Below are 15,413 nucleotides of genomic sequence, written 5' to 3' on the forward strand. Positions count from 1 at the left end.
TTCTGGTCACTAAATGTGGGGTTTTTTTCCCACAGCAAACAATTCTGTGACACTGCTGGGTGTCCTACAATTTAATTCAATTTAATTCAAGTCTAATTTAATTCAATTAGATCCCATGAGTTAAGGGTGCAGTTCCACCAGACTGCTTCCCACTTTAGATGCCAATTACAAGTAGTAGGTGCCAGAGTCCCCACCTTCTGTCCAACTTGGCTATGAATCAGAGGTTCCCATGACTTCCTCCCCCTTGGATTTATTTGCTAGAACACCTCACAGAACTAATGGAAACATTTACTTAGATGAACAGCCTATGATGAGAGCGAGGTCTGGAAGGGTCCTAAGTGAAGAGCTTCTCTGTCCTTGTGGAGTTGGGGGTGTGTCATTCTCTTCACAGGTGGGTATGTTCCCCAACCTGGAAGTTCTCCAAAACCCCTACTATTGGGATTTTTATGCCTCATGTAGGCATGATCAATTATTAACTACATTTCCAGCTTCCCTCCCCCGTCTGGAGAATGGGAGCTGGGGCTGAAACCCCAACCTTCTAATCATGGCTTGGTCTTTCTGGTGACCAGCCCCCATCTAGGATCCCATCCTAAATTGCCTCATAAGAACAAAAGATGCTCCTATGCTCTTATCACCAAGGAAATTGCAAGGGTTTTAGGAGTTCTGTGCCAGAAACTGGCAGCAGAGACCCATAAATATTTTTTCCTATTATCTCATAGTTTCATTCCTAGAAAATTAAATGTAAGTTAAAAGCATAGGACATGCTTTGTGTCTACGTTTTAACAAAGGTTCTAGGTTCAGATAATTACAGATTTTTCACTTGCATGAATGTTTAGCAGGACATTCAGAAACATTGTGGAACAACTTTTCCTTGTGTGGTATCGTGTCTTGCATTGCATAACATTTTATATCCCTACCTTTAGCCTTCTAACGCCGGTGTTTTTCCCAATTACTGTTCTGATCAAAAAACTCCGCACACATATTTAATCCTCAGTCTAAGGGGTAGTATCACCCCCTTAAAAACTAGTAGCGAAGAAAAACACACCCGATAACCGGTATAGTGCTTGGCAATTAATAATGGTGTAACTGAAAGTTGTTAAAATCGTTTAAGTACACTCTTCGGGCAGCCCAAGGACTGCTAGGACCCCCAACGACGCATAACTACACAGCCCCAAATCAGGAAGAGGTGATTCGATATGTAGAAGCAAATTCAGGGTCACAAGGAGATACACGCCCCCTTTACTTTGCGAATGTTTAATTAATCTGTGATCTTGAACACAGAGCCTAGAGCTCATCCCTCTCTCCCTAAACTCGGCTTCGGTCCCCTGTTAGTTTATCTCCACGCCTTTTCCACCCCAGCCGGCCGGCCGGGACTAGGCTCCGTCTCGCCCCGCCCCTCCCTGCGCGTCACCGGAAGTGAGGCCGCGGATATAGTAAAACCCGCTGGGAGCGAGGCGGCTGAGCCCTGTAAGCTGGCTGGTGGCATGGCAGACGAGGAGGAAGATCCTACCGTGAGTGACCACCACTGTTGCAACTCAGTCCTTTCTTCACTCCCTGGGGTGCAGAAGTGGAACTCGAGTTCAGAATCACTCGAGGTTTTCCTTCGCGAATTCACTGGAGAGAGTTCGGGGACTTCACGCCGTGCTAGCCCTTCCCTCCCGATTCATCTCTTAGTGTGTGGGGCAGGACGTGAAGAGTGGGAAGGTGGCCCCTTGCCCTTTGCTTTTGGTCTCTATTTGTCAGACACTCTTTGAATCGCCTGGAGAATTATCATAGGACGAAGCTAATTATTTTTAGCTCTCATTATGAACCAACACTTCAACTAGTAACAAAACTATATACTTACTGTAAAGTAGTGGGAATAATGGACCGAAAGTCAGGGAATTTGTGTTTCAAAATCTCTATTATCTATGAGCAAATTACTTAACTTTGAGCCTTGGTTTTCGTGTCGTAAAATGGGGTTAAGGCTTACTTGAAGAAAGTTCCTAGCACTGTATAAACAATGCTTAATAAAAAATAAAGATAGTTTTGCTTACTTCGATTCACTCTTAACAGTAAAACTGTGTAGTAATAGGCTAACTAGTTGGTTTAAAAAAAAAAAAAAGTACGGTCATTGAAACGCTTCCAGCAGAGGCAGTAAAATTATTTGTTAGGGACACTGTAGGAGCCATTCCTGCATTGAGTGGGAAGTTGGACTGGATAGTCTTTAAGGCTCCTAAAATGCTAAGGTTTCATGATTTTTTTGCTGCATGTTTTAGGCTTTCTGGCATGATAATTAGTGTTGAAAGTGGAAAAAAATTAATGTTAATTACTTAAAAGTCAAATGCAGTGCTTGACATTTCTGTATATACATTTTTAACTTACAGTTTGAGGAAGAAAGTGAAGAAATTGGAGGAGGTGCAGAAGGTGGACAGGGTAAAAGGAAGAGACTTTTTTCTAAAGAATGTAAGTAATATTTGACAATGATTTAATTATAGATGATAAAAACTTTTGGACATGTTTGTTCAAAGTAGATTAATGTTCTGAATGTGTTTCTCTGTAGGGACAATATTCTCAGACTTGCCTGTAAGATTGTTTAACTTGTGAATCATGGATAGTAATGATCCTGACCCCCAATTTATATGTTTGTATGTGGGTAGGTGGGTTTTGTATGTACACATTTTGAAAAATTTTTATTTTAGAGAGAGAAAGAACGCACATGCTGGGGAGAACACACATGCTGGGGGGGTGGGTGGAGAGAGAGAGAGAGAGAGAGAGAGAGAGAGAGAGAGAAAGAAACTCAAGCATGCTTCACGCTCAGTGTGGAGCCCAACTTGGGGCTCAATCCCATGACCCTGGGACTGACTACAACCTGAGCTGAAATCAAGAGTCAGTCACTCAACCAACTGAGCCACCTAGGTTCCCCCACATTTTTTTTTTTAATACACAGTTTTTTAAAATGAGGAAATGTGATCAGTGTTTCAACTCAGGGACTAAGAACATACCTCCATTACTTTTTATGTCCTTTACTATTGCAGCAGTAGGAGCAGGGACTCCTTTGACTGTAAGTCAAAAATTATAATGGATCCTGGAACAGGTGCTGAGGGTAAGAATTAAGTTGGGGCTGTGGACTAAGGCATTGGAAAATACAGAAAAATGGTGAACAGTGTAAGGCATTACAGTGGCATGGAAATTATAATGTATTGATTGGTTCTCTAGTGTATTCCCTCAATAGACAGGTTTGACCCTTTTTGGCAAGTAAGTGGAAGAGCTGCTGTGTCTAGTGATGGTCAAAGCCAGCCCATGAAAGGCACTGTGAGAATGCACTCTTCAACCTGTGTCCTTTACATATAGTTATGGCTGAGTATTAACAAATGAATATATGGTTTATTTATGCTGGGTCAGGCTCAGTCATTTCCAAATGCTCTTGAAACTGCAGGCACTATGTCTTTTTGTCTTTATATTTTTAATGACTCAAATCCTCCATATCTCAATTTCTCACCTAAAGCTGACCACTGTTTAATCCATCTCTGATACTGTTTACTCCATTTGTATGTGTTTTTGCTTCTTAATCAGCATAAGAAGGGGATTCCCACGCTAGAGCATCTCAGTGTGATGTTTGCATAGTCAATTGTTAGCAGAAACCTTTGTTCTACTTGAATTGTTTTATTTTTGTGATGATAAAAATTTGGAATTTTCACAGCCTTCTGGTCTTACCTGAATCTTGATATCTGTTACTGGCCAAGATCTATTCTCCTAAATCTTCTTCTTAAAAATTTTTTTGCTACTATAACACAAAGTTTCAGAGCATTCACTGGTATTTGTATCTTTACAAACCTTTTAACCAAGTGCAGTTTACATACATACTGGTGAATTGTGCCCATCAAAATGTTCATGGCAAAGTATCTTACTCAAAATATTTAAGGAAAAATAGTAAGCTTGCAGTGGAGAATCCTGGCAGACAAGTAATGTCTAAAATGTTAGCTAAATGATCAAAGTCAACATCACCAGTAATATATATTAACATCACGTGATGCATTAAGATTGCACATCAGGGGCGCCTGGGTGGCTCAGCCAGTTAAGAGAGCGCATCACCTCTATGGTATCCTTTCTACTAATGGGTACCCACAGCCTAATAATGAAAGAACACCAGACAAACCCAATTGGGGAACATTCTACAAGATAACTAACAAGGAGTCTTCCACAGTGTCAAGGTCATAAAAGACTAGAAATGTCTGAGGAACTGTCACTGATCAGTGAAAAGTAAAGAGGCATGGTAATTAAATAACGTGGGATCTTGAAATGGAAAAAGGATATCAGTTGAAAAACTGGTACAATCTGAGTAAGTTCTATATTTGTACCAATGTTAATTTCTTAGTTTTGATAAATGTCTTTGGTTATATAAGATGTTAAAATAAGGGGAAGGTGGATGTAGGGTATTTGGGAACTCTACTATTTTTTGTAACTCTTCTGTAAGTCTGAAATTATCTCAAAAAAAAAAAAAAAAGCAAAGTTGTCAGAATCTAAAAGAGAAAAAAAAAACAACAACTTGTTTTCTACTCCCTGTATCTGGACATAAAGGCTCTTACCAGTTTAAACTCTAGGGATACCTCAGTCCCAGGCTAACTTCCAAGTCGCCCCTTTCTTTTCTTCCCTAGGCTTGATCTATTCAATTCTCCTTTCAGTTCTACCAGCTTTTGCTTCTCCTAAATAGGAATTATTCTTAATGTACTCATTCCTTCATTATTTTTTTAACGTTTTAAAATATTTAATTTTGAAAGCGAGAGAGAGAGAGAGAGAGAGAGAGAGAGAGAGAGAGAGAGAGACAGAGCAGGAGTGGGGGAGGGGCAGTGAGAAAGGGAGATACAGAATCCTAAGCAGGCTCCAGACTCTGAACTGACAGCACAGAGCTCAACGCTCTGAACTGCAAGATCATGATCTGAGCTGAAGTTGGCCACTTAACCAACTGAACTACCCAGGTGCCCCTCATATCTTCCATTAGAAATGTCCTAGGAGTTCCTTTTTTTTCTTTACTGTACTTAAAATAAATTGTATTAGTCTTAAATGAACAGCTTAATGAATTTTACTTATTTACATATGACCACCACTCAGATCCATATACAAAACATTTCCAACCTGTGACCCTTTTTTTTTTTTTAACATTTATATACCCCTTTCTGAACTGTTAAGAACAGATTGTTCTTTCAAGAAAAATGCACACACACAAATAATGTATAAAATTTTTGCATTTAATTTCAGAAGGCCTCAAGGATTTCTTAGAGCCTATCCATGGACTAACTGGGAGTTTATAGACTATAGGATGAGAATCCACATGGATTCCATCTGCCTTAAACTACCAAGAAGTGTAATACTGTTAAGAGGAGGAATATTGACTCTGGAGCAAGATCGGTTGCATTCAAACTGAGGTTCCATCTCTTACGTCTGTGTGGAAAATCACTTAGCTTGGGTAAATCACTTAGCTCAGTGCCTCCATTTTCTCGTCTATATGGAATAGGGATAATAATAGTATCTACTTCAAAGGATTGTTGTGAGGTTTAAATGAGTTATGTATGTGAAAGGCTTAAAACTATATCCCTGGTACATAGTAAGGTCTATGTAAGTTTTAGCTGTTAGCACCCATTTTTATTACTCTGTGTTAGACTTTTCTTCTCTTTTGCATTTTCTGTGGTTCTTTTGGTTGAAGCCTGAAAGGACTTTATTAGCAGTGCATTGATCTAGGGAATGAAATGTCAAGATTCCACACTGTTTGCTTTCTCCTTTTGATTACCGTGTTCCTCCTATAAGAAGCAATTAGAGCACTTTCTCTCATGTCCTTTTTCCTGTGTTAGTATCAGAAAGGATTTTGCCTTCTCTTTTCCAATGACCCCCTGCCTGCCCCTCCTGCCCACCCCCCCCCCCATACACACATAGAATACTCCCAGTAAGAGCTAAGCCATTGCTACTCATCCTGTCCCTGGCATGGAGTTTCCTAGTTACAGGTATTCTGGGGTTGTTGGTGAATAGATAATAGAGATTAGGGAAAGAATATTGGCATCAAGGTTCAGTGGCTGGGAGGGAACAGGAGTTCCTAGTAGGGAAGGACAGGTAGGAACAGTTGTAGGAACAATTGGTTATGAGATTGTGTTTAAAAGTCTTTTACACCAAAATCCATACTTGCAGACAACAAATATATAATATATGTTTATACAAGTATCTTGTCTTATTTGGTCCATTTCTAATTTGAAAAAGGTATTGGTAAAATTGTTAAATTTGTTCAAGTAAACAAAAATGATTGTTCTTTTGCAGTGCGATGTATGATGTATGGGTTTGGGGATGACCAGAATCCTTATACTGAGTCAGTGGATATTCTTGAAGACCTTGTCATAGAGTTCATCACTGAAATGGTAAGATTTTTTTTTTGTAATTTGTCTTAGTTAATTTTTTTTTTTTTAAGATTTCATTTTTGAGAGGGGGAGGGGAGCACACACACGTGCATGGGGGAGGGGCAGAAGGAGAGGGAGAGAGCATCTCAAGCAGGCTCCATGCCTCATTGCAGAGCCAAACATGGGGCTCTGTCTTAGGACAGGGAGATCATGACCTGGCTCAGTCGGTTAAGCATCCGACTCTTGGTTTCCGCTCAGGTCATGATTTCATGGTTTGGGAGTTCACACTTGAGCCTGCTAGGGATTCTCTCTCTGTCTCCCTCCCATTCTCTTTGCCACTCCACTGGTCACGCTCTTGAGTACTGTCTCTAAATAAATAAATAAGGTTAAAAAAAATATTTAAGATATATATATATATATATATATATGATATATACATATAAACATACACACATGTATATGTGCACACACAATATTCTACCTTCTCCTGAATTTTATTTATAAGGACATAATTATAAGATTCTAGAATAAAATTTACAAATATTAACCATAATCCCATTATCTAATGTAAGATCTCCCCTTCCAGTATTTATTTAAAAATGTATACAGTGCTTAAAAAAAAAAAATTAAATTAAAAAAAGGGGCGTCTGGGTGGCTCAGTCGGTTAAGTGTCCAACTTCGGCTCAGGTCATGATCTCGCGGTTCACAAGTTCAAGCCCTGCTTCGGGCTCTGTGCTGACAGCTCAGAGCTTGGAGCCCGCTTGGGATTCTGTGTCTCCCTCTTTCTCTCTGTTCATCCCCTATTCGTACTCTGTCTCTCTCTCTCTCTCTCTCTCTCAAAGGTAAATAAACATTAAAAAAAAAATGTGTACAGTGCTTACATATAGTGGTAATCATAGTAAACATTTCTTTTACTCAGAGTTTTATAATATATATTTTCTACATTCTAATCACAATTATTTTAGTAGTTAGATGAAATTCATTTAAATTGTTTTCTAAAAAATAAATAAATAAATAAATTGTTTTCTAATATATTTAACCATTTCTCTCTTGCATAAGTAAGTTACAGATTATTTTGATCTAAATAGATATGACCATATTCATGAAATGTCCTCCCATCTCCTCCTTGGATATATTCACAGGGATAGGAATACTGAGTTTGGTTGTGTTCTTGTGAGTTTTTACCCTGTGTTATGGATTATTTCCTTAGTATAGAATAATAGAAGTAAAATTCCTGTCAGAGAGTATGCATTAAATTTTTTTTTCCATTTATAAAAAGAATATTTGTTAAATTTAGGAATTATAAAAAAGTACAGGAGAGAAAATAGAAATCTGTAATCCTGCCATCTAGACAACTAATGCTCAGATTTTGGTGAATATTTTTTTGGTTTTTTGCACATATTTTTAAACTTTATTAAATTGAAATCATATAGTGTATTTAGTCTTAGAGCCTTCTTTTTCACTTACATAAGTAGAACACTTTCCCCATGTCATTGCATAATATTCTATAAATATTTTTAATGGCTTCATAATATTAATTGGTTGGATGTACCCAAATTTGTTTATTTAATGCCTTATTAAACACTTAATTTCCCCTTTTTTAGTCGTTAGAAATAATATTATGATGAACCTTTGTTTTTGCACAGGATGAATATATGATAGGAGATGAGATTTATTTGAATTTAAGGGGAAAACTCACCACCGTTTGTTTATTTTTACTCACCGCTATTCGTTACTAGACAAAGCTTAAAATGCAGTTTTGAAATATGCAGTTACAACGAAATTACAGAATTATTTTATACAAATGAAGACAAAGACTAGGTATACCAAAAAACAAAAAAAAGAAACAATAAATTTGATAGTTTTAATGTCATTAGTATTAAAAGATGTCTATAAAGCATTAAGCATCGCTATAACACAGTAGCAAGTGGACAAAGGACATGAATATAAACACAATTCACAAATGAATAGCTATAAATAGAAGAGAAAGTCTTCAAACTCACCAGTATTAAGTAAATGCAAATAAAAAGTAAAATATTAGATTTTTTAAAATTAATTTATTTTTTTGTAATAGACTCACAAGGCAATGTCAATCGGAAGACAAGGTCGGGTACAAGTTGAAGATATCGTCTTCTTGATTCGAAAGGACCCAAGGAAGTTTGCTAGGGTTAAAGACTTGCTTACTATGAATGAAGAATTGAAACGAGCTAGAAAAGCATTTGATGAGGCAAACTATGGATCTTGACACCTTTTGTACTTTCTGAAGCTTCATTATCTTCTGGGGAAACCATATATAATAACTGTATATTTTCCACTGTAAGGTCTCTATATCTAGCCATGAAGGTGAAGGATGGACGAACACAAAATTTTCCGTTTTTTTTTTTCATGTCTTCAATTTTAGAGTGATATTTGAGCCTTGAATTGTCTGCCATTATACTACTATACTTGAATTACTTACAGGGTTTTAATGACCACATGTAAGTTGAAGTACCTTGCAAACCATGCAGTTCCTTCTGACTTTTGACTGTCTAAATGATGAAGTAGTATTTATGTATTAGGTATTTGTGCCATTAGGTGTAGGCTATACTGTAGCTGTTTAATATATGAAATCTAAAGGGCACCTTCGACTATGATAGCTAAGACGTGTTTCATGTCTTCTAAAGTTTTTAGACTATAGTAGTCTAAGAGATTATTAAAAGATAGCTGGTTTGCTTTTTTTTAGGGAGAAGATACAAAAAAATACAGTCTTTTGTAGGAGTGTTTATAGTAGTCTAGGAGGTTATTAAAAGATAGTGAACTGGTTTGTGTTTTTTTAGGGAGAAGATACAAGAAAATACAGTCTTTTGTAGGAATGTTTATCTGTCTTGAGATATTTGTTGTTTAATATTCTTTTCTTTAGATAACAAGAATGTTGGGTTTTTTTTTTTTAACTAAAAGTTTCATGTGAATTCTTCCGTATTGGAAGGCTTTTTTGATTTAAAACCTTTGGAGCTTATAATATACTAGTTGTCAAGTTTTAAGAGAACTCATTTTCCCAGGTTAGATTAAAGCATCTAAAAATAAATGTTTTCAGTAACAGGAAGGTATTGCTTAAAAAGCTGATGGCAGGATAAGCATTTAGGATAGTGTTTTATTAACATACTTGTTAGTATTTGTTCATTGTGGAAATGTGTACTTGACTAAAACCATGTATGGTTGTGGAAACCACTTTTGTAGTTCAGGATATACAAGTTTTGTGTGCGTTCAGCTTATTGTATTAAATTATTGCACTTAGTTTAAAATAAGGATTAGAACTGCATTTAATGGGATCACTGAATATTACTCTGTGAAACAATGTTTTGTGTGCTGCTTGTAACATTATCTATAAATCAATATGTAAGAGAATCTTGCTTTCTTAACCTGTTGATACAAGGAATAAAGTCAAAAGTTAAAAGGATAAATACATGAATTTGACTATGTGATTTATCAGCTTTTCCTCTCCATTACTAGTAATGTAATTCTGGCTGCTTAATCTCAGTAAAGACTTTTTCTATATTGATAGAATTTTTCTGATTTAATGAGATTCAAGATAGCTGGACAGAGCGTTTTGTTACTTAAAAAAAGTAAAAACCAATTGAAAAGCTACTCCAGTCTAAGCTGAAATCAAGAATGGGAATGGAATAATAAAATGTCAATATATTACTATTTTTGCTAATCAGGGTCAACTTCACCCTGAAAGAACTGGTAGTAACTGGCACTAGGAGAGCTATACTGGTACCTGTCTGAGCTAGGGCTGCCGTAACAAAATATCATAGACTGGGCAGCTTAAACAACAGAAGTTTACCTTCTCGTGTTTCTGGATGCTGGAAGTCCAAGATCAGGGTGCCAGCATGATTGGGGTCTGGTGAGGACTTTTCCTGGGTTGCAGATAGCTCCTTCTTGCTGTGTCTTCACTTTTCCTGAGAGAGCTGTCTTGTTTCTTTTCTTAAAAGGTTACCAGTTCTGTCAGTTCAGAGGTCCACCCTTATGGCTTTATTAACTTTAACCACCTCTTTATTATTTTTTTAAATATTTATTTGTTTTTGAGAGCACAAGCAGGGGAGGGGCAGAGAGGATCTGAAGCGGGCTCTGTGCTGACGGGCTAACAGCAGTGAGCCTGATGTGGGGCTCGAAGTCACGAACCACAAGATCACGACCGGAGACGACTGAGCCACCCAGGTGCCCCTTATTAACTTTAATCACCTCTTTAAAGGCCCCATCTCCCATATTGTCAGATGGGGGTGGGGGGTAGGGCTTCAGCATAATGAGTTTTAGGGGGTTACAATTCAGTCTATAGCAGTGCCATTAATCTTACTATTTTGCTAGTGACCCTGGCATTTGTTTAGTTTTGTGTGTGTGTTTTTTGTTGTTGTGGGTTTTTTTTAAGAGTCCAGTGAGGCATTTTATTTGCATGAATGTATTACATCCCTAGAGAAAAAAAAAAATCCCAGGATTTTCCCTCCTGTGTATTTTCATCTTGCTTCTTCATGGTCCATGCTACCAGCTGAGGTTGTCAGTACAATGAAACCAAACTGGCAGGACAGAAGCAGATTATTCTGCCATTTTTCTAGATCTTTGCATTGTACATCAAACCTGGGGCTGATCACTCCACACTTGTTTAACCTGCCCATGAGGTTCACAACAGTTTTTCCCAGTTCTGTGATCATCGATGATTTCAAATTTGTCAGTGTAACCATGCTTCATCATCCACAGTTACAAATCGGATGATGACTTTGGAGCATGGCCTAATAAGAACCTGGCATTTGCCTGTCTTTTCAGCATTGTTAATGCTCTTCAGAGCATCCATGTCAACATTCATGTGCACCATTATGGTAGCACGGAAAAATGGAGTTAAGTTTTTTGTGGGACATTGTATTGTAGGTTGCAAATGATAGAACTTGACTCAAAAATAACATAAGCAAAAGAGGAATTTATTGTTTTTATCCAGCTGAAACAAGGGAAAGTAAGGATGGTATTGACTCCCCAGGGTTGACTAGGTCTAAGAACTTGAGAATCAAGACTGTCCATCTTTGTCCTAATTTTGATTTTACTCTCTCAGAAACCTCAGTGTGTGAAGAGAATATAATAGCAGTTCTAAGGTTTCTAGTCATACAACTGATGGAGGGTACTACTTCACTTACCAATACAGAAACTCCCCAGAAGTGATCAGGGTGGGAGGTAGGAGCTGGATAGTATTAGGAAGAAAGGGAAAGAGAGGCTGGGCAGACAAAAATAGCAGATGTGTGCTGACTTGATTCACAAGCTTACTTATTTGAATTCTAATAACAAGATATCATGGCTCTCTTCTAATATCTAGAGCTGCACTGTGTAATATTGCAGGCACTAGCCACATGGGACTATTTATTTATTTATTTTTTTAATGTTTATTTTTGAGACAGAGAGAGACAGAGCATGAATGGCGGAGTGTCAGAGAGAGAGGGAGACACAGAATTCGAAGTGGGCTCCAGGCTCTGAGCTGTCAACACAGAGCCCGATGCGGGGCTCGAACTCACAGACTGTGAGATCATGACCTGAGCAGAAGTCAGAAGCTCAACTGACTGAGCCACCCAGGAGCCCCAACATGGGACTATTTAAATTTAATTAATTCAAATTAAATAAAATTAAAACTTCAGTTCCTCATTTGAAGTGCTCATCAGTCCCATGGCCAGTAGCTACTGCATTGAACAGTGGAGATGCAGGACATTTCCATCATCACAGAAAATTGTTTTGGACAGGGCTGATCTGTAATATTCAGGTGCTCTTTCCTAAGCTAATTCACTTAAAAAAAACTTACTATGAAAAATCTCAAGTATACATAATAATAGAATAGTATGAGCCCCATCTTCAACAATTAACTAATCTTTTGCCAATTTTAATGTCTTATCTATACCCCCACCTTTTGGGGGTAAAGGGACAGTTTTTTAAACCAAATCCCAGCTTTCATTGTATCATTTCATCTATACATATTTCACTATGTCATCTCTAGCAAAAAATTTTAAAAGGTAGCCCAGATACTATTATCATACTGTAACAAAAGTTAATATTAATTCCTCAATACTCCGTTTAATACCCAATCCCTGTTTAAATCTCCTAGTTTGTCTCAAAATATCTTTTTGAGTTTTTATATTTCTTTTCTATTGTTTCTATAACAAATTACTGTAAATTTAGTAACTTTAAACAATATAAATTCATTATCTTACCAGGTCTTTAGGTCAGAAGTCTGACATGGGAATCCCTGGGGCTAACATCAAGGTACTACATTCCTTTCTGGATATTCTAGGAGAGAATCTGTTTACTTGCCTTTTCCAGCATCTACAGCCTGCATTCTTTGGTTCTTAGTCCCCTTCTGCCTTCCAAATTAGCAATGTTTCATCTTTTTGACTTTCCTTCCATAGTCGTATCTCCCTCTGACCCCCACTGGGAAAGGTTCTCTGCTTCTAAGGACCCAAGTGATTATAACCCAGAATAACCTCCCCATTTAAAAATCTTTAACATAATCACACTAGCAAAGTCTCTGACCATGAAAAGTAACATATTCACAGGTTCTGAGGATTAAGATGTGGATGTCTTTGGGAGGGGCTATTATTCTGCCTCCCACTGTTTGTCTGCAGTGGAATATTTTTTTAAAGTAGGCTCCATGCCCAATGTGGGGCTCAAACTCACAACCCTGAGGTCAAGAGTTGCATGCTGTACTGACTGAGCCAGCCAGGCACCCCATGCAGTAGAATCTAAACAAGGTGTCCCCCATTGCATTTGGTTGCCCATTGATTGCATTGGGTAAAGTCTAAATCTCTGTTAATCTCTAATAGCTCTTCCCCCCACCCCACACTTTGTTTAATGAGGCTCTCTCTTGAAATAAATTATAACTTTTTTTTTAAACAAGCATGTTTATTTGCTGTTCAAGCAGAATATCTAATATAATCTGTGATTCACTTGAAATGGGCTTTACTGTATTTAAACTGATTTTCTTAAGTAAAAGCTATAATATTAATACTAAGGGTAGAAATTTTTAAGTGGAGGCCATAGCTCACTTGACTTCACATCAGTGGAGAGAGGTGGTATCTGGAGAGTCTGTTGGCCACTTCCCAAGAGGCCTCTAGAGGTTGCATTACTTGGGTGAATATGTGGTCCAAAGTTTGATTTGCATCACGGCAGGCTTGGAAACTGATTTTGTTAGCAAATGGAAAGCACATCCATCTCTCAGGGTGGACTCACAGAAACCAAGCTAGTAAGACCAATGTATGAACATGGATGCCAATTTACAGACGTAGATAAAGTCTGGTATAGGTTTGACCAGCCAATTTTTCCTTTCCCTAGGCAGACAATGTGGGAAATCAAAACATAAATATGAAGGTGAATTAGATGAATGCATTGCCTAGAGCACCAAATAAGAGGATAAAATTAATACAGAATCAGGAAGAATGGCTCCCCAGGGCCCAAAGCAATGCACTGGGGTATGTTTCCTGAGGAGCATCCTTTAAGATTCCTTTGTCACTGGTACTGGAAAGTTGGTTTGAGTTTTCATTTCCAGTGACAGGAGGCATCCAAGCATTGTCTGTCTGTGGCTTTCAGGTGACTTTGTGTATTTCTACTCTAATTTATTCACATGTTGAGCTCAGAGGTAATTCAAAGAGGGGAATTTTACTTTCAATATCTTCAGGGAAGCTTCGTAGTTGTTCCCAAGAGCTGACAACACTAAACATTGTGCCTGAAAATCAGGAACTTTTCAAGAACTCTGCCTGTATCCCAGAACATTCCTAATCTCTAGGCCTGATTTTTCTGAGGGCCCTATGTTTACCTTCTATTTTTTTTAATGTTTATGTATTTTTGAGAGGGGGAGGGGGCAGAGAGAGAGACACAGAATCCAAAGCAGGTTCCAGGCTCTGAACTGTCAGCACAGAGTCCAACGAGGGGCTCGAACTCACAAACTACAAGATCAGGACCTGAGCTGAAGTTGGATGCTTAACTGACTGAGCCACCCAGGCACCCCCCTATGTTTACCTTCTTAGCACAGACTGAGAGGTGGATGACCAGTGAGCAAGGTATTAAATGTGTTGTTACAGGTTGCTGCTTTTCCTGGATCCTGGTAAATGACTACATGAGCTAGATTGTTATGATTGGGAAATGCTAGGATAAAATAGGCAGAGAGGGAAAGGTTAGGACCTGAGGTCCCTGGGTGGGGGAAAAACACATATTTTGGAACAATGCTGGGAGCATTTGACCACAGCAAACCCCCTCGGGCTTAACGTTCCTCTTAAGAACTTAACACACCACCTACTCTCCCTCAGGTTCCCATCAGGAATTTGACTATCAAAATACCTAACTAACAAAAGTAAACCATAAAACTTGTGTTACATGAGGGACAGTATGACCATAGTCTGACTCCTCACACAATGGAGTCAAGCCAATCAGGAATGGACAAGCCAGGACCTAGAGTTATCTAGCCAGTAAGGGTAGAACCTGAAAAGGAACAAGGGAGAAGGGAAGGGAGGGCTGACCAGAATCTTATAAAACAAAGACTCTTGCCTGTTGTTGCAGAAATTCACTTTCAAAATGTCCCTTCTCTGCAAAAGAGCTTTCATACTATTCTTCCTTTCTAATCTTTAATAAACTTAAAAAAGATTTTTTAATGTTTATTCATTTTTGAGAGACAGAAACAGAGCACAAGCCAGGGTAGGCCAGAGAGAGAGAGGGGACATAGAATCCAAAGCAGGCGCCAGACTGAATTGCCAGCACAGAGCCTGATGTGGGGCTCAAATTCACAAACTGTGAGATCGAGATTGTGACCTGAGCCGAAGTCTGATGCTTAACCAACTGAGTCACCCAGGCATCCCTACTCTATTACACTTTTGCCTGCTGCTCATTTTGTTTTGTGTCCACCCCTTCATTCTTCAAAGCGGTGAGAACGAATCCCAGGTATTGAGGTAAAAAATCCTGGAACATTATGGGATAGGATCACAGAAAATATTTTGATATGTCAGCATGTATTTACTAAGCACCTATAATTTATTTGAGACATAGCACTGATACTAT

The 15,413-nt window shown here is 38.2% G+C and overlaps 1 protein-coding gene and 1 pseudogene across 1 annotated transcript; one reads left to right on the plus strand and one right to left on the minus strand.

The window, feature by feature from the left end:
- The first annotated feature begins 1,393 nt into the window (after positions 1-1,393).
- Positions 1,394-9,802, plus strand: TAF13 (TATA-box binding protein associated factor 13). The gene is made up of 4 exons (XM_019457730.2): positions 1,394-1,511; positions 2,367-2,445; positions 6,286-6,383; positions 8,437-9,802. Exons 1-4 carry the CDS (start codon positions 1,485-1,487, stop codon positions 8,605-8,607), a joined length of 375 nt encoding a protein of 124 aa, XP_019313275.1. The 5' UTR covers positions 1,394-1,484; the 3' UTR covers positions 8,608-9,802.
- Positions 9,803-10,660: 858 nt separating this feature from the next.
- On the minus strand, positions 10,661-11,208 carry LOC128772939 (40S ribosomal protein S15a-like; annotated as a pseudogene).
- Positions 11,209-15,413: the final 4,205 nt, after the last annotated feature.

The sequence above is a fragment of the Panthera pardus genome, unplaced genomic scaffold (assembly GCF_024362965.1).
Source record: "Panthera pardus isolate Hobbes unplaced genomic scaffold, ASM2436296v1 HiC_scaffold_11, whole genome shotgun sequence".
Classification (NCBI taxonomy): domain Eukaryota; kingdom Metazoa; phylum Chordata; class Mammalia; order Carnivora; family Felidae; genus Panthera; species Panthera pardus.

Excerpts from the sequence above, each read along its gene's own strand:
- TAF13 (XM_019457730.2), top strand. The coding sequence starts at position 1,485 with ATGGCAGACGAGGAGGAAGATCCTACC. Across the intron at positions 1,512-2,366 it reads ACGAGGAGGAAGATCCTACC|TTTGAGGAAGAAAGTGAAGA; the intron begins GTGAGTGACCAC and ends TTTAACTTACAG. Across the intron at positions 2,446-6,285 it reads GAGACTTTTTTCTAAAGAAT|TGCGATGTATGATGTATGGG; the intron begins GTAAGTAATATT and ends GTTCTTTTGCAG.